General features: G+C 40.3%; 1 protein-coding gene across 12 annotated transcripts in view; it reads left to right on the forward strand.

The window, feature by feature from the left end:
* LOC129772840 (rap1 GTPase-activating protein 1) overlaps positions 1-26960 on the forward strand; it is a 280874-nt gene that overhangs the window by 210997 nt on the left and 42917 nt on the right. Inside the window, exons 1-2 of one of the 12 annotated variants that reach the window (XM_055776351.1) lie at positions 10514-11516; positions 11641-11676. The exons of 6 other annotated variants lie outside the window; for them this stretch is intronic. In XM_055776351.1, coding sequence (XP_055632326.1) covers positions 11659-11676 — 18 coding nt within the window. In that variant the 5' untranslated portion in view covers positions 10514-11516; positions 11641-11658. Of the gene's footprint in view, positions 1-10513; positions 11517-11640; positions 11677-17830; positions 19317-26960 lie in introns of those variants that run through there. 5 more of the 12 variants (XM_055776352.1, XM_055776353.1, XM_055776354.1 and 2 more) reach the window with 5 other exon arrangements.

The following is a 26960-nucleotide window of genomic DNA, read 5'->3' on the forward strand; positions in this document are numbered from 1 at the left end:
TATTTTTAGGGAGGTGTTTGAACCTGTTCCGATCCGGTGACGATACCTCGAAAGACGACCCACTCCAGGGTTGATTGTACTCCGAATCACAACGGCCGAGAAGAAAGAAGCGCGCTGGAAGAGGTGTTATTAAGTCATGTTGGGGAGTGCTGGGGGGAAACGTGAATCTCCTATGTTTCAGATCCAGCGACAACCCAACATCAACTGTGTACGAAGATAGTTTTAAATGAAGCAATGAAAATATTAATTTACTCTACACGAACCATTGCAATGGTTCGAGCGAGAAATGTATTGCGAATCGAATCTATCACACTTTCAATTTCGAATCAACGATCACTTGATCAATACCCACTACTACTAAGGGCTACTAAGCAGCCTGTCAGACATGATGCAAATGTCCAAATAGACGGCGGTAAAAATTATAAATTCTAAATTACCGTCAATTCGTTAAATTTCGTTCAATACAAACTGATTAACCAATTTATCTTTTTGCGTCCGTTTGAATTCGAGGGTAATTTAGGAATAGAAAGCAGTTTTGCCAGCAGCTACGTTTGGGCATTCATTCGAAATCAATTTTTTGCTGCTCTTCCGACTCTTGGTGTCGGTTTTCAATGTTTGATTAGTTTGTTATGCATACCCTCGGTTTTTGCTACAAACGAAAAACCTTCGGTCATGATATTCCAAAAGATAGCTCGATGCACTTTAATTACTGCCATTAGCCATCAATCAGCTACGGTGCGTATGTACGTGCGGTAGGAAGGACACGTAATGACGGAACATTTCGCACGTTTGGCATTCCAGCCTTGCTGGAGTTATTCTTCTACCGACGCCACACCCTGTGCAGCACATCAGCACTCTCCGTTTATAGACTGCGCGAATGCAGTTCCCGATCGAGCCGTCGTCTGAATCAACCAACGGAATGTATGTTTAATTTATTCGCACACTTTACGTCGATGACATCATTGTGTACCCCGCGCGCTGCTGCTCATTCATTCCAAATTTTATAAATAGCAATCCGTCGTTCGTTCGGGCTTAGTGTTTTCCTCACTATTCTACGCGATAGTTTTCGGCTGAGAGGAGGATGCACAGATTATAAATGTCTTGCATATGTGAAGTCGCAAGCAAAATTGTTTACCACCCTACTGGGAGTCGAACACTTCGAGCGGTCGGCCGATCGTCTGCCAAAACCATTAAGATGCCTTTCAAGGAGACCCGTCTTCGGTCGGTGCCTTTCGCGCCAACTATCCCCGCTGCGCGCTAACTGTCCCGTGTCTGCGTAATCAACGTTTATTAGGATCGATTTGAGTAACGCCAACGATTTATGAATTCAATACGTGCCAATAATCAAGATGGCAATGAGCGGTCGGGCGACGGGGCGGGAGGCCAAAGTTGAAGTCCTCCGGCTCCGGCTGCTGGCTCATACAAGTACATATGCTATGCTGCTGGCTCTTGACTCCATATGGAGTTTTCGCTATCGCATACGATGCATCGAAGGAGGCAAGACGAGGCGGCTTGAGACGACGCTTGCGTCATATGTTTGGCAATTTAAAAATATCACCAGAAGTGAGAAACGGTAGGGGTGATCAATTTATGGCGCTAATTGTTATTTTGTGTGTTCAAGATAAAAAATAAACAATAAACACGAAATGCTATGGCGATATATATTGTTTGAAAACGCTGTGCTGCTCTTTGGTGCGTAATGTGTTGAAATACGGGGTAAAAGTCTGGGCACCGTTCCATGTAGTCCACATAAATCGGATAGAGCGAGTCCAGAAGCATTTTATCCGTTATGCTCTTAGGAATCTCAACTGGAAAGATGGAACGAATCTACCAGGGTACGAAAACCGTTGTATGCTGATTGACATGCCAACATTAGCAATGAGACGAGCACTTCTTCAGCGATTACTCGTCTTTGATGTCCTGACTAAAGCCTGTCCACGTTAAATTTCGGACACCAAGATGATGCCAGTAAAACAAAAATTCACGTAATACAACAAAACCGATAAAATAGACTTATATCTAAAACAAGGAAAGCTTACTTCGATGTTAGTTACGTTGTCTGTAAAATTCACGAACTTTCTTGGGAACATCTACCATTAGGTTCCGTACAGTATCCTCAGATATGCTGGCGGCGGCGCTTTTCCGTCTCCTCTTGAAATCATTAATACCATTCGCTTTCTTCTTAGTTTCGAATATTTATCGCCTAATCAGAGCCCAGTACTTTTCTACTGGGCGAAGTTCTGGACAGTTAGGTGGATTTGCTGTTTTTGTCACATACTTGACCTCATGTGCATTATACCATTCCAGGATGGATTTTGCATAGTGACAAGAGGCCAAATCTGGCCAAAACAACGCTGGAGAGTCGTGGCTTCTTATGAATGGTAGCAACCGCTTCTGGAGACATTCCTTCTCGTAGACATCTTTGTTGATAGTGCCGGTAGAGACGAATGATTTGGATTTTCGGCCACAACTGCATATGACCTGCCAAAACAAGTACTTTTTGGAGAATTTAGACTGCTTGTTGGTCCGGAAACACTCGGCTACGGCATTCCTTCGCATTGCAGTATAAAAAGCGATACCCGAAAGCTGTTTGAAGTCTTCGAGAACATAAGTTTCATCGTCCATTATTGGATTCGCTCAGAACCACGCAAATACAAGCAGTTTGTTGCTTTACGCATAGCAGAAATACTAGAAACAACCTATGTAAATCAATGGAATTGGGTAAATAGTGCAAATAATCCGGCAGATGAAGCCACAAAATTAACAAATAATAACTCGATCTGGTTCTCAGGACCAGAATTTTTATACAGCGAGGAAAGCTGGCCGAAAGAGAGCCAGCAAGTCTTCTTCTTCTTCTTCTTCTTCTTCAATGGCACTAACGTTCCTAGAGGAACTTCGCCGTCTCAACGTAGTATTACTTGCGTCATTTTTATTAGTACTTAGTTGAGATTTCTATGCCAAATAACACGCCTTGAATGCATTCTGAGTGGCAAGCTCTAGAATACGCGTGATCACAGTGCAAGTCGGAGGAAATTTCTTTGACGAAAAATTCCCCCGACCAGAACGGGAATCGAACCCGAACACCCGGCATGTTAGTTATGACGCTAACCACTCGGCCACGGGAGCACGAGCCAGCAAGTCGAAACCTGCGAATGAGGGAGAGGGTCATGATTGCATCCTAAGTGGTGCATATTCACTTATTTACAAAACGCAATCTGAATGTTGCACTTCCTAGCTAACCAACTTCTATTTCCTATTTATGGTTTATGATAAGCAATAACATCGTTGGTGGGCCACAAGCATTTTCTGATCTAATCTATACAATGAAAACAAATACTTGTGTTTGCTTGCCCTTATAGTTTGCCCTCGATCTGCCGGGGTCTTATTTAAATATATATTTTATTTTACAGCCTATCTGTCCGCGACAATTATGGGGCATGAACATTTTTGCAAAAACTGGATGTAGAGCACATTAGCACGGCTTTTTGCAGTGAAATTTTGCTTATCATCACGATTGGGCACATTTTTCACTTTGTACGCCTTCAATCCATGCCTCTGCTTCACTTTATGTACATGATTTTGATATTTCAACCTTTCGAGCCACATTTCTAACTGAAAGGTTGGGATGTTTCTCAATAATGGCAACCACCTTTCGGTCCATCTGTCGGGAGTATACTTTTCGATTTGTTCCGCTTCCAACCTTCCACAGTTAAGCGCTGGTCAAACGATTTGCACATACTAAACACGGTACTCTTCGGCAGTTTTAGCTTTTTGGCGAGATCGCGTACCGACAGTGTTGGATTTTGCTGCCATTCGCGCAAAATGCGTTTGCGTACTTCCACTTGATTCGACGCCATTTTACCAAACTGAAGAATAATGTAAACATGTTGGACATCGAAATAAAGAGGAGGGATTCAGCTGTCATGTAAGTGAAATATTTCATTGATTAGTGAAATATTTCATAAACTACACTGAAAGAAAAGTGTCCGAAATTTAACGTGGACAGGCTTTAATCACATTGACTGTGCTAACTTATTAGCAAAACTTCGCTTCAACACACCTCCTCGAGTGACGAAACAATCAGATTTTTTCCGCCGATCGCATAAGAAAACTCACTGAAAATAGCGTTTTCACATGGAAATAACAGCAAACTAAAAACAATTGTAAATACAATTGTTTATGTCACAACGTCAAAAGTAGTTTTGGGATAGCACCACTCACTAACCTACATCCATCCATCTACATCACCATTATTTCTATCACACTGACTGGATGTCAAATTAATTTGATATAGAGTAATTCCACGCCAAATCGTCCATATAACGACCGATTTTGACGGGACCCTCTCCGAAAGACGAATTCACAGCAGATATCGAGATTTTATTTTTCAGGGTGACCGGAATAAATCGCCACAGTAAACAACTGCAACAGAAACAACCGCTTAGAAAAAGTGTAGTAGGCTAGAAATATTTGGCGCGGGAAAAACATCATGTGCCTCACATTTCTATTATAAATTTATTCTCTTGTTCTCGTTTTTCGAAATTTATTCTGAGGACAATGTAATGGGGACGAAGTCCCCATTTGGCGAGGATAAGGAATCGAGGCGGCCCATGCCGCCAAGATGACGCAATCCGAGTCCACCGCCGACCCGCCGTCGGAAGCGGCGGTGTCTCGCACGCAAACCTGGGATCCACTGATTGCCCGGTTAGTTTGAAACATAGGATACGATCCTTTAGCAATGTCCGACCGAGCTCTAGCGAGCGTCGGACGGTATACGTCTGCCCGGGGCGTTACGTTTGCCTGGGGCGATACGTTTGCCCGGTTAATTCTTGTTTTGAAATACAATACCGCGCCACAATATTTATAGCCTACTACACATTTTATAAGCGGTGGTTTCTGTTGCAGTCGTTTTCTCCTGCGCTTTATTCCGGGAATCATTTTTCAGGACTACAATTGCATGTCATCCTACCAAGTGAGAAGAAAAAAGTTTCGTAGAAGTTTAGTTTTTCATTCAAATTAGTAAAATGAATATTGATTGCTCATTTTGGTTTGGCAAATTAAAAGAATACATGTCATGTATTTGCACAAAAGCATAAAAAAACCGGTCACTAGTATTTCGTGTGTCCTCCTTTGGCACAGATAACTGCCTGCAGACGTCGGGGCATGCTTTTATCCAAGTTTTGCAGATAATGTTGATCAATTTGTTCCTCAAACAGCAGAGTTTTGTTGGTCACCGTGCTTTTATTCATTTTTTTTATCGAGTGGTTGTGACGGCCAATCCATCAACTTCTCACGAAATTGACGGAATTAAAACATCGTTTTTGTGCCGTATACTTTGGATCGTTGGCTTGCTGAGGGATCCAATCCCTCGGATAACCGATCTTCCATGCTGAGCTCTTCAAATTGTGCATAAGGATATCAATGCACTTGTGCGCATTCATTACATCATCGATTTGAACCTGGTTTCCAACACCGGATAAGCAAAACACCCCAGCCCATGATGCTACTGTCATCGTGTTTCACTGTCTTCTGAACATTCGTGTCAAGCAGCTGCTCTCCTCGCTTAATCCATACTCTTGGTCGAAAATCTCGAATTTGCTCTCGTCTAACCACAGCACCTTTTTTCAGAACGAGATTGGCTTGTGGACGTTTTTTATCGGTGACAAACGTTTGATCTAGTCGACCTTACGAGTTAACAGTCACCGAGACGCAAACATGCTCCTCAATTCGTTCTGTTGCAGTCTCTGTCGCACAGTTCGTTCCCATGTGGTCAATGATAAGCGCTTTCTTCTATAGTTTTTTTTTCGCACTTCTCTGATGATTCTGGTATCATCGTGGTTCGATGTCAAGCGTTTGCGTACACGTCCTACCGGATCGCAAACGGTACCAAGCTCTTGGTACTTCCTCCAAAGCTTCTGAATCGCACCAATGCTAACCTTGTACTTGGCCGCAAAAAAAACTTATAAACTATCAAAACCGTTTCATCATTCTCTAAAGTCAGCTTGAAAGTCAACAAACTCAAGCTGACTTTAGAGAATGATGAAACCCAAACGCCGAAAGTGTACAGAAATGTCATTGATATCAGTAATGACGCGCCATCTCCAGCTGAATACGATTTTTTATTTCTTTTTTGTGTCATTCATTTGTTCACAAATATGATCCAATTTGGCACAACCAATGAACAAATCTTGTAATACAATCCAAAAACAATATTCATGGTGATAAATGATATCTTACTTATGTGAAACAAACGATTCATGAGTAAAGAGGAAAAAATTAAACAGTGTATTCTTTATTATTGCCAGTACTTTTTTTTTATCCCATTTATTTATTTATTAGGCTCATTAGAAGAGCCGGGTTTTAATCGTGTACATGTACATATGTTTATGTTTCTATAAACTGTAAATTACACAGTAGTTAGTAATAGCCATTTAGGCGTTAAGTTTTTTGTTCCATTACATTATGGTAAATTACACAGTAGTTGCCATTTCGGCGTAAGGGTATTCTTTCTGTTCTTCCATTGTTCAGCAGACCGCACAGCGGAGACAGTTGATATTGATCATTGTTGGGTTATTTATAGAACAGCAACCCGATGTTTCTTGCGTAGCAGAGCAGTTGTATGGATGAATCGATCTAATTTCGACCGTGGATCGATCTCCATCGCTGATGATGTTTGTGTGGACGTAGTTATTCTATAACAACACAAAGATGGTCAATTGAGGGTCCTGAGTTTGAACTCACGACCGATCGCTTAGTAAGCGAACGCGTAACCAAGTGGCTACGAAGACCCTCCGTTGCCAGTACTGTATGTAGAAAAAATTAACTTTTTTCAAACTCTTTTAGTTCAACAAATTTTGACGTATAGGGATGCGGCGCCGGACTCTCTAAAATGGAGATATGATTTTTTTTTAAAATATAAAATTTCAATGCTTCAAGAAATTCTAACAATTTAGGAAAAGTGATATGAAAAATCGATTCTACATGATAGTCAAATGAAAAAATTATATAACGTTCTATCCTAGGATTATTTCTGGATATGTTTACATTTTAATGGTCTCTGTTTTCACATATATCTTAAGGACGATTTTGCGTAATATGCGTTTGAAACTATCATCAATTTCGTAGGATGACACCCGATATAGAAATCAAAGATGCGGTCCTACTTCAAAATACTGTGAATCTGAAGCACTATTGAATACCGGTTGGATCTGAGCAGGTATATTTTATGTATGATGACCATTTGAAAATTGTCTACCCCCCGTTTATGTCTTGATTGAAAACCGAGTTCCTACACGTTTCAATCTTCGTCTCATTTGCAAATTCAGAATTGTGACTACCCTCGTGATGAATATTGTGCATTTGAGAAGCCTAGGCTGACATCCACGAAGCCAGTGGATGTAATCAAATTATTATAATAATTAAATTGCAACATACCTTAATAGTAGCATTATTCCAAATCAAACATCGTTACGAATCGTAATATCATTCACGTTCAGTGTGGAAAAATATCGCTTCTAACGATCAATGATAACGTATATACTGCTAGGCAGATGTATTCACATCACCAGCAGCGAACGATGCTCTCTTATTATTCATGCTAACACAGAGAGAATACTATGAACGGAGAGCAATCAAAAACTAAAGAAAACGATATGGAAGTTGGACCATTACTGCCTGCACTCTCAAAGCTTTGCTCATACTTCTTATGGTTTATCGTGAACTGAGCGTGCCATCGTTCCGATATTCAAATATCTCTCTCTCTCTTTCTTCAATTTTTAGTTTCACTCTAGACAGCAATCAATCAACACGATGTGTTGAATCTGGGAGTGAATTGGGAATTTATATATTTATTTTTATACTTCGACCCGCTCAAAATCTATTTTTCGTTATCACTTCCACGTTTGCTTACTAAGCGCACGATCATGGATCCAATCGCAGAACTGTTCATTTATTGGTTTTTTAATCCACCCTTTAAAATTATGTTTTACTATAAAATTCCTAATAATTCTACCAAAACTCGTCATTATAATATCAGATTGTTTTCAGACAAAATTCTCGTTCAGTGGAATAAATGTTTGATACAGAGAATATAACAAAATAAAGACAGCCCTAAATCGAACAATTCTTTCCTCGACTTTTGCTCTTATCAACATATTAGGCGATACATTTTTGTTGGTATAGATAGAAGAAGATATAGGAGTGCGTTTCATCACCTGAAAATCCATTTCCAGTTTCGAACAAAGATCAATTCCATTAGCGCAAACATCGAATGGACTAACAACGCTTGTCACTATTTAACTGTAGAACACATGGGAATTTAATTTTCCGAATTTTCCCTTTTCCTTCAGAGTTTGCCGAAAATTTTCAATTGTCATGTTTGGTTGGAATATTTTTGGTTGAAATATGTGTAATATTTTTATGGGACCTCCTCGCCATTCCAGAGGAGGGAGGGGTGTCATACCATCATAGAAACATTTCTCATACCCAAAAACCCTCACATCCCAAATTGTGCTTGATTAATTCTCGAGTTATGCAGAAGTTTGTGTTTCATTTGTATGGCAGCCCCCCTTAGAGAGGGGGGAGGAGTGTTTTCATCATAGATTCGTTTCGTGCCACATAAAACCTTCACATGCCTGATTTGGTTTCATTTGCTTGATTAATTCTCGAGTGTGTTTCATTTGTATGGCAGATTGTTCCCCAGTTAGAACTAGCGGGCGTGAAAGTTCGAAAATATTTGAAGCTGGAGGTGAAGTAGGTATTTTACTGCGGTGAGAGTTGCGGTTGCTGTGAGCATCGTCGATGCTGCGAGCATCGTCCTGATGCCTTTCTGCGAAAGGTGCTACATAGTATAATTTGTGTACTATTTGTTTGGAATGATGTTTTTGGGAGCTAAATGTAATCTCGGTAAGACTACCGGGACTTGAATAACTCGAATACTCCCAAAAACTACTCAATGCTCAACCATTTATTTTGTGTTACTGTTTGTCAGGAAATTCCACTTCATGCCTGGGGCATTAATTTCAGGCCAGAGTTTTCTATCAGGTAAGAATCTGGAATAAGGAAATGCGACGTGAACATACCCTATGATCAGACAGTATCGGAAATTTTCAAATAAAACAAATAGGGTTAAATTTCAGACAAATTTATTTTATCTCCTTCAAAATATGGTCCATCTGAAGCAACACACATGTGCCAACGCTTGACCCAGTCCTCCATGCATCCCTGATAGACCGACGAAGGGATGCCCTTTAGTTCCATCGTCGCATTCTCTATGATCTCATCGCATAGTCATCGCGCATAACGAAAAACGCATTCTCAGCATGAAAACTATAATCCATCAATACAGAAATCATTAAACTATCCATCTATAAGGTCTTCTACATCAGTGATCAGATAATGTGAAAGCCATGACCAAAACAAAATAACAAAATGAACATGATTTACTAGGGAACTCGTTTTCGCGGATAATCCGCACCACGAATAATCGTGGTTCTACTGTACTTTCTAATCATAGTGTATACTATTTGAATCGTCCAAGTTCGTAAATATTTATATGTCGTTAATGTTTTTTTTTCTTCTGTGACTCCTATCGCCTATCGAATTCAGAACTTCATGAACTGCTTTCCTAGAATCCCTTTTTTTTAAATCCCTCGAACATATAGGCCAGAAATATTCTCGGAGGATAATACAGAATATAATAATTTTCCACTTGGCCTTTACGAATAAGGAGAAAGAGTGAATCTCGTTTCAAAACCTTGTAGTTTTTCAGAAGTAGGTCCCACAAAATGAGATAAAAGAAAGCCAATTTTTCGTCTTCTCTCTAAATGGTGGTGTTAAGTCAGAGGGGACCAAGTCGGAAAATTAAAAATTTCGAGTTGTTGATTGCATTTGGTTAGACATTACGTAAGCTACATACCACACTTATCAGATTTGGAAAATCACGCGTACAGCACGAATATCGCATTGAAATTGTTTTGAACGCTCAATGAAAGCCCCTTATAGCGCCAAACTTTAAACTAGTTTTTTCTCGAAATCAGAAAAATGTCACATGGTCCTATCTGACTTAACACCGACCAAATGTTGCTCATCTTCTTCGACGAATGTTTATTTTGAACCAAACATCCACTTGTCAATAACTGTGCGAGGCACGTACATATTTGTAAACGTATAAACAGTTCACACAAATCAGTTTTCTCACATTCGGTGGCACTCAAAAATCCACCCTTTTCAGTGGGATGGTTGTAAAATGTTCAGCTTCTGTACAAGACCGTAGGAAGAAGAAGTAACAAACCTGAAAACAATAATCAGCACCTCTCAGACCGATATTTGTCAACACGTAATTCAAAATGTTCGAGACATCCCTACATCCCGGTAGCAGGAGGGTCAAATAATCATAATGACAGCACACATTGCTTGGTGCGGTGGCGGCTGTGAGAGTGTGTGCGGATGTGATTTCCCTGCCAATTCCATACGACGTCGGGTGTCTCTCGTAGTTGAGCTCAGTTTGAGTCAGCGCCGCGAGTGTTACGTGTATCCCATTCCGACCGCGGGGAGTGGCAAACGATTTGTTTGAACTTCGCGCATCAAGCCGCTAACGCAGGCCTATATCAGACCCATCTTATCGTCGTCATCTCCTCGTAAGCCCTAATTCCGACGCATGTATTAGCTCTCTAGATCAAACAAAACTCGTTAAGCTGTGGGACGACGTGTAATATGGTATTTTTTTCACAAACGTGTCTTACCTACGACACCAAATGTATAACAAATATAGAGCGCATAAAAGTGTAAACTCTGAAGTAAACTAACAGTCGAGCGTTGGCACACGGCGCGGCAGCGCGTATACGAGAAGCTGAAACGACGCTGAAAATGTGTTAGTTTGGGTCGAAGCTGCTCAAACAAGATTAATAGCGCATTCCACCTACATCATCAGTAGGCAAGCCATAGACGGAACCATCTCTGTGTAAGCGTTCATTTCTCGCCGCACAAATCTCACCAAAATATATACGACTAGCAGGAGCAGCATCAGCTTACATATGTAGTAACTCTCGGCGTAGTGCCTTTTCGCCAAAGACCAGTTTCGATACACACTTAATATGTGAAGATCAGTTGGTAGTCGTTTGGTGGCCGATGTCTGGTTCTCCTTTTCTGGATAACTGGTTGCGAACGGCGCCGCCAGTTTCGGAAGAGACACTCTGAAAATTGACCAGTCTCGATGCAATTCGCGGAAGGCATTCGAAAAGTGGCGTTCGTTCCCACCGTGCACTTTCACTGGGTGTGTATTTCAGTTCAGCGAATGGAATCTGTACGTGTGGGCAGCGTGAACACATGAAACGTTCACAAAACGTGCGTGTCGCAGTGAGTTGCTATCCCATTTCTTGATTATAGTGGGACAAAACATTTTGTTAGAGGAAAAGTCACGTTTTAACATTCTTGAGAAACACTTACGCGAGTCGTTGGCGACCGCCGACCATGATTGAAACAAAACAGTAGCTTTCAAGTTTGAGACATTCATAATGGTAAATAATTTCGCTGATTTCATTATAACGCTTGGATTATCTTGAAAGGCAGCTTTTTATTGAACAACAAGAACTATTATAATTATTAACTAACCATAATTTGTTTTTCTGTTTCCTTTTACAGGTATGGTTGCAACTCTAAATGAACATATTTTCATATGTGAGTACCCCCTTACTACAACAACAAACAACAGACAACCCCTCGCTATGGTTCAACAGCCTTTTCACATAAAAAAATATACGCCTACTGCACTTGCCGCACAACACTAACCCAAAACTTTTACAGAAAACTGAAGTTTATTCTTCTTTTTTCTAAGGACCGTATCGTTAATTATGGGTACGCTCAAAACACAGCTTTATTTCAAATATTGCATTTATTTTTCAGTTCTGATATCAAAATATTGTATCTTATGAATGAAAGAAAGGAGTAACAGTAAAAAATAATCAAGATTCTGATTTTCGCGCCAATGATCGCACCTGCTTCTTGATGTCCCTCATTAGGTTCTGGACAACCGTCTCATCGACTTGTTTGCTCACATTTATCCAATCCTTTTTGAACTGCTCAAGGTCATCGGCTGCCTTGTCCTTCTTCCGCAGTCGTCCCTTCATCAAAGCCCAAAATTTTTCAATAGGTCTTATTTGCGGACAATTTGGAGGATTCATCTCCTTTTCCACAAAATCGACATTATTCTCGCGATGCCAATCCAAGGTCAAACGTGCATAGTGGCATGATGCCAAATCAGGCCAAAATAGTGTCGGACCAGTGTGCTTTCGGATGAGCGGTAACACACGCTTTTGGAGACATTCTTTCCGGTAAATTTCACCATTCATATTCCCGAGAGTGAAGAAAGGAGATGATTTCATGCCACATTGACAAACAGCTTGCCAAACCAGCACTTTCTTACCGAATTTTTCGCAAAAAATTGACTTCTCCGCGTTCGGGACATCTGTTCCTTGCTTTACAGTGTAAAACTGTGCCCCAGGAAGAGTTTTGTAGTCCAGTTTGACGTAGGTTTCATCATCCATGACGATGCACAGTTCGCGTTTGCTTAAAATCCCATCGTAAAGCTTACGGGCACGGGTTTTCACGGAACTTGCCTGAATTTGGCTGCGTTTGGGACATTTTTGCTTTCTATATGCCTTCAGTGAGTTACGTTCTTTGGCACGTTGAACCATACCGATTGATGTTCCACACTTTTTTGCGCAATCCCGTATCGATAATTCCTTTTTTCTTTCAAATTGCCTGCAAATCTTTTTATCCAAGTTTGGCTTGGATGGCCCAGGTTTTCTGCCGCGACCGGGTAGATCCTTCAATGTATTATACATACCAAATCGCTTGATAGCGTTTTGGACCGCATGGACGCTTACTCCTTCCGCCTTCGCCAATTTTCTCATTGATATTCCTGTTTCGGAGCAGTATCTGGTCACAATGGATTTTCGTTTTTCTTCTGTTAGCCCTCTCATGATTGCACTTTTAGGAAAAAACGATCTTTTAACAATGCTAACTGAACGCTAACTGTGTCAACAACAGGAGAAAAATAAACAGCTGTCAAAACAAGCTATAGTCTTTTTCAGACGGAGACTCTAAGGCGTACCCATAAATAACGATACGGTCCTTACAACCACTCAAAAACTCCCCTTTTGCAGGAAAAAATTACTGCCGCAAACATCCTGTCCATTCCATTCCGACGCTGCTAGCATACCTTCAGTCAGTGTGTACATCATAAACCACCACCACCCTTCGAAAAATGCATTTCAGCCGAAAGCCGGTGCATGCTTTTGCATGCTAAAATCGCTTTTGCTTTTCCTTTCTTGTCTGCTGCCGTTCGAATCCGAATGCGCTTCACGTACGGTTCGAGACCAATACAATCGGACATGTGTGTGTGTGTGTGTGTGTGTGTGTGTGTGTCTGATTGCCTATGCAAGTCCTTCCTTTCACTCACAGGCAGGCTGACAGCAGTGCAACATAACACAGTAGGTAGGCCTCCTGTATGTTTCCAGCAGCAGCGGTTTGTGAGCGATGCTAAAGGCGCGCACATATGTTTTCCTTGTTTTGTTTTGTTTCGCCGTCAGCCGTCGAGTGGTTGATTCCTCTCACAAGTGGCTCTCAATCTATGTTCCTACTCTCTCCCTGGGCGCTTTGTGAGCAGGAAAATGCTCGCTGCTCAAACTTGGGTTCGAGCGCCGTGGTTCGTTTCATTTAGGCTGGTAAAATATAGCGTGTTACGGAAGTTAATTGGAAGTTTATGTTTTATACTTGATCATTGTAGAAACATAATTTATTACATCCATTAACGTTCAATGTTTCACCAGCGTTTGGAAATATCATTATCTGTTGCTGAAGAGAGGAATACTCATACCCAAATGGCACAAGCAAAAACATGTTTGATCAGAGTAAAAAAAAAACCATTTCAGAGATGTTTATTACTTATAAACGTTACAAAGATTGAAGCATTGTCGTTTTTTACAGTCACCCATATCTCTCGAATGACGGTGAAAACGCAAAATAGATCATTTCTATTTTTGTTGTAGCGTCGTGTGAAAGTAAATTGTATATCGGAATCCAGTAGCTCATAAAATGGTGAAATTACCCATTAACACTCCTTTACTCGCGCATAGGTCTGACAGACCGAGAGTAAATAAGGTGGCTGAATTAAATAACTCTTAAAACAGAATGAGGTTGAAGAAAAATATTTTCTGGGGTTTTTTCATTCACTCATATTTTTTCCTTTAAATAAATACCAATAACGCCTGAAAATACACAATAGCAGTATCACAGAGGCACACACAGTCAATGAGTATACCAATTAAGATTTTGTGCGCTGGTATAGGAGAGTTAAATAATCATATCACTCGAGCAGATCAAAACATTACTGGGAATGGGAATGAACATTACTGTGAAACAATATTTGAGGTGAAACAATGTACTTCTTCTAGGTATGGTTTTATTTGGGTAAAACTTAAAAAATCTCGTATTTATAGGTTCATGTCCATAAAACCGCTAATAAACCGTCGCAAAACTGCTTGAGTCTGTAAGCAAAAAAAAATATCGATCCAAGTTAAATACATCTTGAATCGATCGAACGATAAAAATTGGTTAAATTGGGTATTTTTTTAAATTGGATAAAATTTTAAAAACTCGAATGGATATAAAAATCATTGCCAATCGTGATTCCAGATATGGTCGGAACTTCCATCCATAAGGGTTAAATGATCACTGTGTATTATACCGCAAACTTTCAATTTGCTGAAACTGGTCCACAGATTTTCTACGGTTCTTTTCGTTTTTGCACACGCAAACGAAAGTAATCCACGATAGTATAAGCTCTCTGTTGTTCTCGTTTGCATACTGTGTGGTTTGCGCACAGTATACTACTTGTATCCGTTTAGCCTTTTATAAGGCCGTGGAAACTAGAACGAATTGGCTCTAACTTCAGAGAACATAATCCTTACTTGAGGAAGAACACATTGATAAAAAATTAACTATTAAAGCTATTGATTGGAAAAAATTGGTGGCAATACAGTTGCCACTGCCCGTTAACCCCAAAAGTACTGATTACCGCTGCCATGTAAATTCACTTTATTGCGCCTTTGGTTATGCAAAAATCAAAACAATTCTAGTGCTGCGAAAAATAATAATTTGGAATCACAAAGAGAAAAAATTAAATTTGAATTTTTGGTCAAATACACCATTTTTTTTATTGAAAAAAACTGCATGATCTTGAACAGTAGATCCTAAATAGTAAGTTCAAAGTGAAGAAATTATCAACTTGTTGTGTTTTTAAATAATTTGAACAGAATTTTCTGCCGGGGCTCTTAAATCGTGGTTTGTTTTATAAAAATATATTTATATTAAAAATTAATATCGTACTTTTTTAGCAGCCCAAAAAAAAACAAGTACACTGAAGACGCTTTTTACGGGGTTTTTTTATACGCGGTTTTATTTTACGCGCCTTTTTTACGCGTTTTTTGGAATTTACGTGAATTTCGGAATTTACGCGGATTTCGAAATTTACGCGGATTACGGAATTTCCGCGGTTTTCGTTTACGCGGTTTTTCTTTACGCGGCACATATCCCCCGCGTAAAAAGCGACTCCAGTGTATTGCCAGATATTTTTAGAAGTTTTTGGTTAAGTAAAATATTGAAATAATATTCCAAGTGCAGCGAAAAAAATATTTTTCGTGGGGACAATAGAGTTGCCACGGTTAAAGGGTTAAAATGTTTTACAGAGGCATGAATAGAGAAATTTGAAAAAAGGTTATTTCGAATTAAGAGCAAAATAGTGTAAGCAAAAGTCTGCATGCTTTCAGTACATATTGTATTACTACGCATAACTTAATACTAACCTCGAGCCAGCCGCGAATAATCGGTTACATATTACTAACATAATTAATAAGAATTATTGTCAAAATATTGAGCTCCCGGCCCGTCAGGTTAACGCCATATGAGCCTTAACAAATATATATATATATATATATATATTGGAAAAAAGTACTCAAAGTCCTTCAGTCGAATGAATTGGATTTTTTTAATTTTATGTAACTTTTTTTGTAGCTATTAGAACCTTTAAATATCATGATTATTAGATATACATAGGTACAAACATGTGAATTTTTTTTTTCAATCGGTGCTCATCAGTTATCTAGTGACTTCAATCTATGAGTCATCAAAAACGAAACGCTTTATTGCTTGGCTTATTCCAGATTCGGAAACAAAACAGAGGCTCTCTCTAAATAAAGACACCATTAACAACAAGTTGCATTAGAATGTCCCTGCTCTAAAACAAAGATGATTCACCTCTTTTTTTTTGCGTTTGAGCCTACTAGACCGTGGAGCTGAATCATACGCGAAGTCTTCTCGTGAATTAATGGGCTTCTCTGAATGAATGGCAGCACCTATTTCGTGGTAGCTCGTGTGTGAATCTTTTTATGTTGATAAAATCATTCGCATATACTGTCTTTCGCATTTTCGATTAGTCCCAGATAGAGATCAAATTTAATCGGAATAATTATTTAAACATTCACACTTATACTCTTCCGTTTTCATGTATCAAGAATTTGTACAAATGTAAAAGTCGTTCAAAGAGAATTGCAATGTCTTGAATTCTCGCGTAACTTTTGAAAAGGTCCAATGTAACATTTTCGTCAACTCGAGAAAAACGAAGTTGAAGACCCGAACATTAATCTGCGAATTGTATTGAAAGGTATCGATCTCTATCGCTACTTTCACCACTAGCCGTCAAGAATAACTCTGAAAACCAATCGTAACTGTTGTTCAGTGATTTGAGCTTAAATTTGAAGCCTAGGAACGAAAAATGTTACATTGGACGTTTTGACTGCCGCGTTTGCACATTGGACATATTACGTTGCACGATGCGAATCTGAAACTAACTACTAAACAGCAATTCAAATACATATTATTGTTGTTATCACTCGTTGAATTGCACTGAAATCGCTAACAACGCCTGTAAGAAGCAAAACCCCAAAACGACCGAAGTACGACTTTGTGTTGTTTTGACTGCTTTGTTACTTCGGACGTTCCGAGCGTCGGAGGAAAGTGGCGTCCGAAGTAACAGCCGAGTGCTTAAAATACGAATCTGCACATTGGATATTTTTTGTATCGGCGATAAAAAGATGAAGAAGATAGATACATGAACGATTGTTTTTGTAATGCATTCAATGATTGAAAACTAAGAGCGTGCATCTATTAACTCGATTTGTTTACTTTTGTTACATAGGACCTTTTAAAAAGTTAAGCGAGAATTCGCTTTGTTCCACTTATTTTTTTTCAATGTTAAAATAAAAACAACTAGCCAATAGTGGAAATATGATTTCCTAAATTACGCATATTATAAAGTTTAGTTTCTCGGCGATCTTGCGAGTTTTAGTGAGTTGCATCAATCAACAACATAATTCAATATCTAAATTTTTGGAACGGAATTCTATAGAACAGGTTTCATACTAGAACTTTGTGTCGCTTTTGGTGTTTAAAAAAAACATTTTCAGGGAAAGGCAAACTTTCTTTTTATTTATTAGTTTCAGAAATTTCGATTTGAAGTTGAAGTCGAAGAACTGAGAGATGGGCATCTTTTTTTTATAGTTTGGGGTTTTAAACTTTTCCTAGAGTTATTGCAAACAACGCCACTCGGAACACAGTTCCCCATTTCCACCAACCTAGCGGACATTTCATTTTCCGGTCTGTCCCTCGCCAATTCCAAACAAGTTCAACTTCATCAACACACGGGCGCCTACTACAAGTTTTCCGCCTTCTCTCGCACTCGCGCGCGCACCGAGTCGGAGCATTATGTTTCTCTCATTCGCAAGAAAGCCGCCGCCGTGTACGGTCGTGTTGTGTAGTGCTGCTTTCGTCGCCTGCTGACTGAGCATAGTAGTTCGGAGATCTGTGTATCTACCTTTTTTTCGCTTTACATTTACCTTGCGTTGTGTTGTTGTGAATTGTGTGTAGTGGAACGAGTTGGAGTCGTCGGTACTCCTCCGGTTCAGCTCGACCCCCCACATCTAGAAGAGCAAATCTTGTTGTCGTTGACGTTCCCAAGAACATCAATCCGGCCGACTCAAGTAGTGATTGCCAATTACCGGACTTTATGTGCAAGGCGTCCGATTGTCGTTGTCGTCGTCGTGGGCTACTGCGACTATAGCGTTGAGAAGTAGAAAGTGAGCTTTAGGGAGTGCAGAGGTATGCAAAGTAGAGAGCATAGACGGCAAAAGTCTAAACCGTTGTCGGTGATAAGGTGAAAAAAAAACCTTCAAACTTAACCCGCAACTTTGGTGGCGGCTCGTTTGAAGCGAAGGAGGTTAATAAAGTGATTTTGTTGTGCTCGAAAGTGAGAGTCAAGTTCGTCGTCTGTCTGTGCGTTTGTTGTTTGCTGTTGACTGAGTTCCTTCGCACGGGCGAAAGTGGCTCACCAATCAATTAGACGCTTGTTTTCCTTTTATCGAGCATTTCGCATACCTGCAGTCAACGTTTGTCAACAGTCTATTTGAAAAAAAAAACAAGTGATTTCTGAGTGAGTTTAAGTTACTCATCGTGCAGAGGTAACAGTGGTATTCGCACTAATATCCAGTCAATGTTTGCCTATAATATTCGATTAGGCGAGGACTTGTTTTGTCTCGCAGCATTTGCGCGCCTGCTCCACATCAACACAAAAACACAAGCATATGTCTCCCATACCATACATCACGACGGATCCATGCAATAGAGGGGAGGAGGAACATTCAGAACAGAGTCGGGGCGATGAGTCATCGCTTGGGTCGAAGAAGAAATCAGCTTGCAGAGTAAACATCTATGTGTAGTGTTCGTTCGAGCCTATCATTGTGAACGGAACGCGGTTACATTGCACCGCTCTACTCTACTCGGTCGATATCCGATGGCCTCGAAGATGATGAAAACGTGCCTAAAACTACCACTCGCGGTTACAACATCGGTTCCATTCTTCGTCTAGAAGAGTGGGTGGGAGGACAGCAAATTGAAGTGGACTTGTGCTCAAGGAGATAATCTTAAACTGCTCGATAATTGCGCATTCTGGTGCAGAAAAGCATCATCGCAGCTCGCCGGTTGCATTGTTTTCGGCTCACGATCGCATCGCCGATCGTACCATTTACTTCGAAAGAGCAGCAACGGTGGCCTTCCACAACGAAGGAGGAGAGCGCCGCTGGGTGCGACAGGCAGTAATGGGGGTCCTCCGGTGGCGGGATCTGCCCGGAAACCGAAGCTCCGTCAGCAGCTCCACAAATAACAACAACGGCAACATCAATAACATCAACAACAATCGAGTGGAGGTAAGTCCGGAAGCAAACAAACGAGATTCTAAATGCAAATGGGTAAATTGTGTTCCAATTGCCTCCCGTCTCTCTCGAACTTGATGTTCATTGTCAGATCTCTTCAACATCATCTGCATCAGCCATACAAGTCGACATCGCTGAGCACACATTTGTGCAAAGTGAAATCGCGTCTCGTTTTTTTTTTTTTGCGATCGCTCTGCCAAATCCACGCGAGGCCAATTACATATCGTTGGGTACTGTTTTGAAAAAAAGCAGCACAAAAAAAACCACCACTCGTGTGGTTTGTTGTGAGCTTGATCATTCCATTAAAAATTTATTGAGTTCCAGCAATCGCTTGCTTTGGGGATCACGGAATTGGCCTCGAGCCTGGTCACTTCTTCTTAGCTTATTATAAACGTTTTACATGAGCTGATTCGACAATATATGTGAAAAGATCGCTTTGTGCGATTGAATTCATCTTCCAGGAGATGGGTTTGCCGAGATCAACAATTGAAAGATGTTAGCCGTTTATCGACGAACATGTTCCATTATTACTGTTGCTGCTGCTGTTATTGTCGAGGGGCGAGGTTATCAGCATTTTATTCATGCCACTTAACGGTGAATCGTTCGTAATGGTTCCGTTAGCTGTGCATGCGATCGGCATGATTATGGGAAAACCATTGAAAATTGGGCCAAGTTCACTTTGATGGTGGCCATTTGGCCTTACAAGTTTGACAATGATTATTAACTTTCTTCTATGTGTGTGGTGTAGATCAAGGCTTCTGGAAAGTTGTTTCTCTAACAGCATATAATCTATCTTCCACACTTCATTTGTCTTTGCAAGGCGGCATCAGGTGCCGTAAAACAAAACCTCGTTCACCTGCTGTTCATCTTTTCGTTTTGTTTCAGATATTAGATCGAAGACCAGAAAGAGAGAGGGATCAAAAAGGGCAGAAGGGACTCAGCTGTGACCTTTATGTACCGTTGGTTCTCGAACTGAAACATTCGTTTCCATTAATTAATACCACTTGAGTCCCTGTGGCCTATCGATCAGCAGAAGATCGACTTTTAGAATCGCGGAAAGCTGCTTAGATGTGGAACATGGAACGTGACACTTATGTACCGTCTACTCTCAATGAAATAGTAACTAAATAATCAGCGCGCGCAAGTAAACAAGATAAAATCAGTATCAATATCGTAAGCCGCAACTTCGTACGTATCTCTGACCACGATTTCATTCACACGCGAATTGGTTGATTACAAAACGAGCGATCTGTGTTCAAAATCCACGGAAGTATCGTCTACTATGTATCTATAGTTTAGGTGAAAGATTTTTTTTATACTATAGAGGATTTTAAAATATCAAATTCATTCGAATCTAGCCTTGAAAACGGCAAATCTTCAATGATGTTCCATCAATTCTGAGATTATTTTCACGATCGTTCGCATAGCGAGTGGTCCATCAAACTTGAATCACATGAAGCCAACATTGTTTCAAGTCGAATTAATCAGTTCATTCGAAACACTCTCGGTATTAATATCAAGGGCGAATTCGGTAGAGCGCCCTTAGAGCAAAGTGATTTGATTAAGTGAAGCCGAACTTACCAAGAATCATGAGAAAAGGCTCTGAATCCATGGAACTGTGGACCAATGTTACTGCCGAAGAGTTGTGAAATTGATCCAATCTTCCTGAAGGAACCCAATCCCCAAGTCAATTTATTATTTACTCGGTCAATGTCATCAGGTAAAAACGTCGTAAAACATCAAACAACACATAAACGCATGCATTCATCAATTAAATCTTCTCCAAACAAATTCATGGGTCAAAAATGCTGAATAAGAAATGCCCATTATCCTTTTAGAGTTGGTTTTCAGTATTGTTTACTATGCGGAAGCTGAATAATATCGGCTCCTTTGACAACATTGATTTTTGTGTTGCGTGTTCGCTTACCAAGCCATCAATTGTGGGTTCAATCCCAAAACCCTCAATTGACATTTTTTTTAAATGGTCTTTTTTAAGGCTAGACGAATGAACTTGAAGTTCAAAACCTCTGTAATGTATGAGAAAAAAAACTGCGAGAAAAATTTTCCGCAGTTTTATAACAATAAGCAAAATAAGTTTTCCAATATCAACATAGCATTTAACAGTTCGGCTGAAAAGTTTATAAGGTAACACAGTAAAACATTTTTTTTTTTGCAGAATTCGATTTTATTATTCATCATAATTGCCTTCGAGGGCGATGTAGTGATTAGAGTGATCTTGCAACTTGTTTCCATTTTTCCACTACTTGGGCACAAAATTATCAGGCCAACGAGATGTGAACGGTTTGATCCGCCGCAAGGTAGTGGTATGCCTGCTGAGCTAATCCGAGAACCAGGATTCCGCTATGACATTTTCAGTCCAACGAATAGCATCCATAGAAGGCACAGCAACCGCCTCTATCTGACATTTCTCACCTAAACCCGCCAGTCTGTCGGCTTCCTCATTACCGAGAATTCAAAAGTGTCCAGGGCTGAGACGAACCAGCCCAGGAGGCTGAAAGTCTCAAAAATAAAGAATTAAAAAAAAAATCAGTACCAAGGGGACCTTTTAGGCTGAGCCATCGCAAATAAATTGTATTTTTTGTGAGATCATATAATTGTTCTCTTAAAAACTCAAATATACGTACATCGATTTTGTCTTTTGATCGCATGGAACAATAGTTTTTCGTTTAAGTGATTCTACTGAAGCGGTTGAATCTTAGCCGTTTTGAAAAATCACCATTTGATGTTAATTTTTTTTTTGTAATTTCAGTGTCAGTGTTCGTGGCGTTTTTTTTCTTGTTTTGCTTGAGATCAAAAGAGGATCTTCTCGAAGTAATTTAACTTACGTCTTTTACACTGGGATTTGGATTCTTATACCGTGAAATACATCATGATTGTATTTTTGAGTGGCAAAAAAAAGCGAATGCAATGCAAATCAGAACAATGTTCTTTAAAGAAAGTATTTACTGGATGGAAATTAAATCCATAATTTCAACCATGATTTTAAGACGCTAACAGCTTGGCACCTGAGCGATTGTTTTTATAATTTTGAATGGGTTTTTAATGTTTTTGTATCTTTCAGAAGACTTCTGTGAGATAAAAATACAACAAAGAAATGCGAATTGACATGCACATGCACCGTCCTTTGGTACTCGATTCAACGATTCAAACGTTCCAACATCTGTCAGTTTGACGTTAGTCTTCCACCCTTTTCCAAACCCTTTTTCAAACCCAGAAAGAAACATTTATTACGCCTTCAATAAATCATACCGTCAAACTGACTCACCAAGTAGATGGATGATATTCTTCTCTATTCCGGGGTTGTAGGTGTGTTGACATGGAACGGTTTTGTATTTTTTTAATTCATTCATGCCTCCCTCCATCGTCTCTCACCTTGGGGATTCACTCCAACGAGTGAGAGAGTTAATTGTTGGCGGCCTGACAAGATGTGGGAGGATTGAATTGATTTACGTTTTCACATTTTTCACCGAGAGCGCGCGCGTGTTGAAAAAACATTACTTTAGTTTGTCGTCAGATCTCCGGCTTGGCTTAAATGTAATCCCTGCTTAAACATTGTTCCGGAATCTAAATTCAAAACGATGAAAAAGGCGTACATTTATATTATGTAGCAGATTATGGAGCATGAATGTAGTCTCTGTGTGTCTGTGTACTGGTGGTTGTTTTTCGGCTCAACATTGCATTTGCCAAGAGTGGCAGCTCTTTTGTTCAATAGAAGCCAGCCAAGCCGAGGGGGATTACTCCCACGAGCCAAACATGATAGGGCATCCTATGGAGCGAGAGTTTCACGGTACACACGATACAAAAAGGGCGCAAATTGCGCCCACGGTGAAATGACAACACTTCTCTCCCGTTCTTGTGTAAAAAACAGTTTTTAATCAGCAAACTTTGCTTCTGGGAGATTTGGCAGATGGTAAGCTTCGAGTGCACTTTGTCGTTGTACAACAAGAGAATTGAATCGAGAGAAAAAGAAACAGTTTTCTACAAATACAACGAAGTTGTGCCATAACCCGTTGCCGTTTTTATTGGCTGGATTTAAGTAGTATCTCAAATTGGCGCTTTTCCAATTAGAGCAAAGTTATAGTCAATTAAACACACTCTCAGCGAGCAAGCTATTGTCGATTTATGCTCTTCCTCCTTCAACAGGCAGTGTTTATTCGGTTAAATCCACGTCTTCGATAGACAGGCACGGATTAATGACGAAAAAAGAGAGAACACATAAAACGGGATCCTCTTTTAGCGACTTTTCAACCAACTCAAGTACTAGATAAATAAACGTACCGAAAACCATCTCAAATCAATTCCGGCCAAAAGTGGTAATTTCAACGTCTATCGAGAGATTCCCGGTCGGATCCGTGATTCGTTCAAGTCGGATTGATGAATGTGATTATTTGCTGCAAAGAAAGCGAGTCCGTTGCTTTCGGACGCTACCAATGGAGGCATTTCCCCACCAAGCATTCCAACAATGTTCCGCAGTAAAAGTAAAATTTACTTTTAATTTCCGTTTTTCCTTTATGATCCAACATAGCTCGCGTGGTCATATACGACGGCGACGGCAGCGGCAACGAATGGTGGGTTTTATAAATAGCACTACAAGTTACCACAAGAAGACACATAATCCCCAAACCCGAACACAGTATTTTCCCAATGCGCGCATTTCTTTTTGGCGTATTCTCCCTATCCTCTGCTTCCTCATCCGCTCGACTTGGTACGCTGCCCCTTAGTTAGTGAGTGCAAAGCCAGTTGCGATGCGATAATAAATTACGATAACTGTGCTTAAATTAATCAAATTGTTTTTCTTCCCTTCCACCGTTCTCGTTTCCTCGTGATGAGTTTGTGGAAAACTTTAGCTTGCTGAAAAATCGCCCACGAGAAGAGGCCAAACAAACTGATGGCGATCGCGAGTTGCGGAGAAAATCCTCAAACATCTACATGATTGAGTAGATTATCGAGCAGATGAATGAGCGAATGAACGGACGAAGATGTTCCACTCGTTCCATAATTAGGAAATTTATGTACAAATAGCGTATTTCGGTGCCTTGTTGAGCGATGTTTTACCCCGAACGGGCGGTCATTACATCTGCACAAACTTATGGTTGGAACATTGGAAAGTACACCAAAAAACATGCTCGCTTTGAAGAGCTCCGAAATATAGCTACAATCCGTTCAAATTAGATTTAAAGTATCATCGCTTAATCCGCTACCGCCTCTCTAATTTTATGTCCAATCGTGAACCACTCCACAGTGGTGGTAATCACTCGCAAGCACATGAATGCATATTACAATCAACGACGAGACAATAAAGACAACCACCAGTCGCATTGGTACCCAATTATTTTCATATCCGCATCCCTTTGGATACCCACTCCCTCTTGCCATTGCCAGCCATAAGCACTATGGGGCGCCACAATGATGTCGCCAACTCTTCATCACAAACACACACTCACACACACACACACGCATACACACACATAATTTTCGAAAGGCAACAAGAATGCACTTCCTGCTCTGGGGCTCCATCTCCCAGGCTGCTGTGATGAACACGAAACGATCCTTCGGATAATAACATAAAAGTTTATATTCATATTATTATATTACGACGCTTCGCTTGTTTTCACTGTTTCTCCGGCATTCAACTGGCTGGAAGTGCCATCGTATATTAAATGTCACTTTTATGATTGAATGTCATGAACCATCTTCCGGGGGGCGTTAATCCTCTTATTCTTCATTGCGAGAAAGGGTATCCGTTTCTTCCAGAGATAACGGTGTTTTAGAATGTTTTTCGCAATATCGCAATCATCATTTGCATATTGATCCAATCCCGGGACCACTTCCGATTCTTCGACTGGCATCTCTTATGGCGGGTTACATTAGGGAGATCTATAGCTATAGATGGATTTATTCACGTGAAAATAGGTGTAAACGGGTGAGAATAAATATGATTCACTTATTCGAGGTATATATAACTTGAATAAATTCAGCATATGTAAACGCTTGTGAATTTCTCACTGGTGAGAAATCACTAAAGTTGGATGCAGTTCTACTTCATGTGAATAAATTCATCGAAAATATGAATATATTCATTATAGAAGTTCACGCTAGTGTAAACGGTTGATGCGATTTCTATAAATCTCATCATATTTCTTCACATGAATATATCACTAGTCTAAACCCACCCTTAGTTGGCCTCGTGTCAATCAAATGCTGACCGCCAGGTGTATGACACGATTATCGGTATCTCACTCTACCTACCGTCACCGCCTATCTCACTATCCCTCTGCTGTAAAAGTTCATCATAATATAAAGTTGTCTTCATAAACAATTTTCGTATGAGACTTTTTCCCCACCTGCAAACAAAAATGTTTTTAATTTAAACAGAATACTAATTTGATATGGAAAAGCTAATTTTCATTCATAATTTTAATTTTGAAAACGTTCACTCCGACTGAAAATCAGCTGTTCTTTGACGCTCCCCTAAACTAGTAAACGAAGCTCACTGCCGTCAACGCGGATCACTGTTTTGAAGAAAACAAATACTTCTGACGTGTGAGATGTTGGCACCAAAAACATGGCGGGTGCCATACGGCTGCTGACCGCAGAATCGACGGAGCATCCAAGTAAGCGTTCAGAACTCTCAATCGAAGCGGTGCAATCAAAGTTAGCATTTGCGATTTGGGTGCGGAATCGAAGCATAATAATAATGCAAGAGAGGCGCAATTAGACACAATCAACCAGTCAGTTGGGATTGACATTTAAAACACGGGTGTGTTGTTTAAGGACTAATCGTTCAATCGTTCAAGCCTTTCGCGTTTGGTTCCGCTGATCTGGGTTGTTCTAAGCAGGGCGCGCCAATGATGTCATAAAAGCGTGCTCTGCAATTCACAATACTCACTCAAACAGTCAACCGAATTAACCTTCGCATTGTTAGCGAATATTTTATGACTCGAGTTCTCACTATTCAGACATCAAAAATGGACGCAGAAAACTGTCGATCGAAGTGTGAACCTTGACAAAAACCGTGACGTTGTTCAGTTTTTTTGTGTAACAGTCGTGCGCCAATGGCAGACACATAACATGTTTCGAAATCAGCCACAATCAATGAACTTTTGATTGAGGAATTCAACTTTTTTGTGCTCCCAAACAAACACGAAAAAAGCGTGTCGCGGCGGGCGGGCGGTCGGTCGCTGTCGATAAGTGATCATTGATAGGTGGTAGTAATTCAAGTTCATTTAATTGAGTATGTTCGTGTCTGTTGTATAATTACTGCTGGTATACGGTTGTTCCTGGTTTCTCCCGTCGTTCGTCGTTCCGAATAATTGGATGTGTGGGGAAGTGCCAGCAAAAGATAAGAGACAGTGAGTCACAGTTGAAATATCTGGCACTGTCTGGAGACAGACTGAATATTCCTGTCTCTTGAGCCCACTTGATCCTGCTGGTCGGCTGGCTTTCGCAGTAATGCTCTTCGTATGGTTTATTTGCCACTAAAGCAGAGGACGAAAGTAAACAACGAACGAACAAGTCGTCTCCGCATTATGATAGTTAAACAAACATCGTTAAAACCTAAGCAAGGATAAAAGTCCACGTACACACACAGTCTGGAGACCATGAGTACGTAAATAA

The sequence above is a fragment of the Toxorhynchites rutilus genome, chromosome 3 (assembly GCF_029784135.1).
Source record: "Toxorhynchites rutilus septentrionalis strain SRP chromosome 3, ASM2978413v1, whole genome shotgun sequence".
In the NCBI taxonomy this organism is placed as follows: Eukaryota; Metazoa; Arthropoda; class Insecta; order Diptera; family Culicidae; genus Toxorhynchites; species Toxorhynchites rutilus.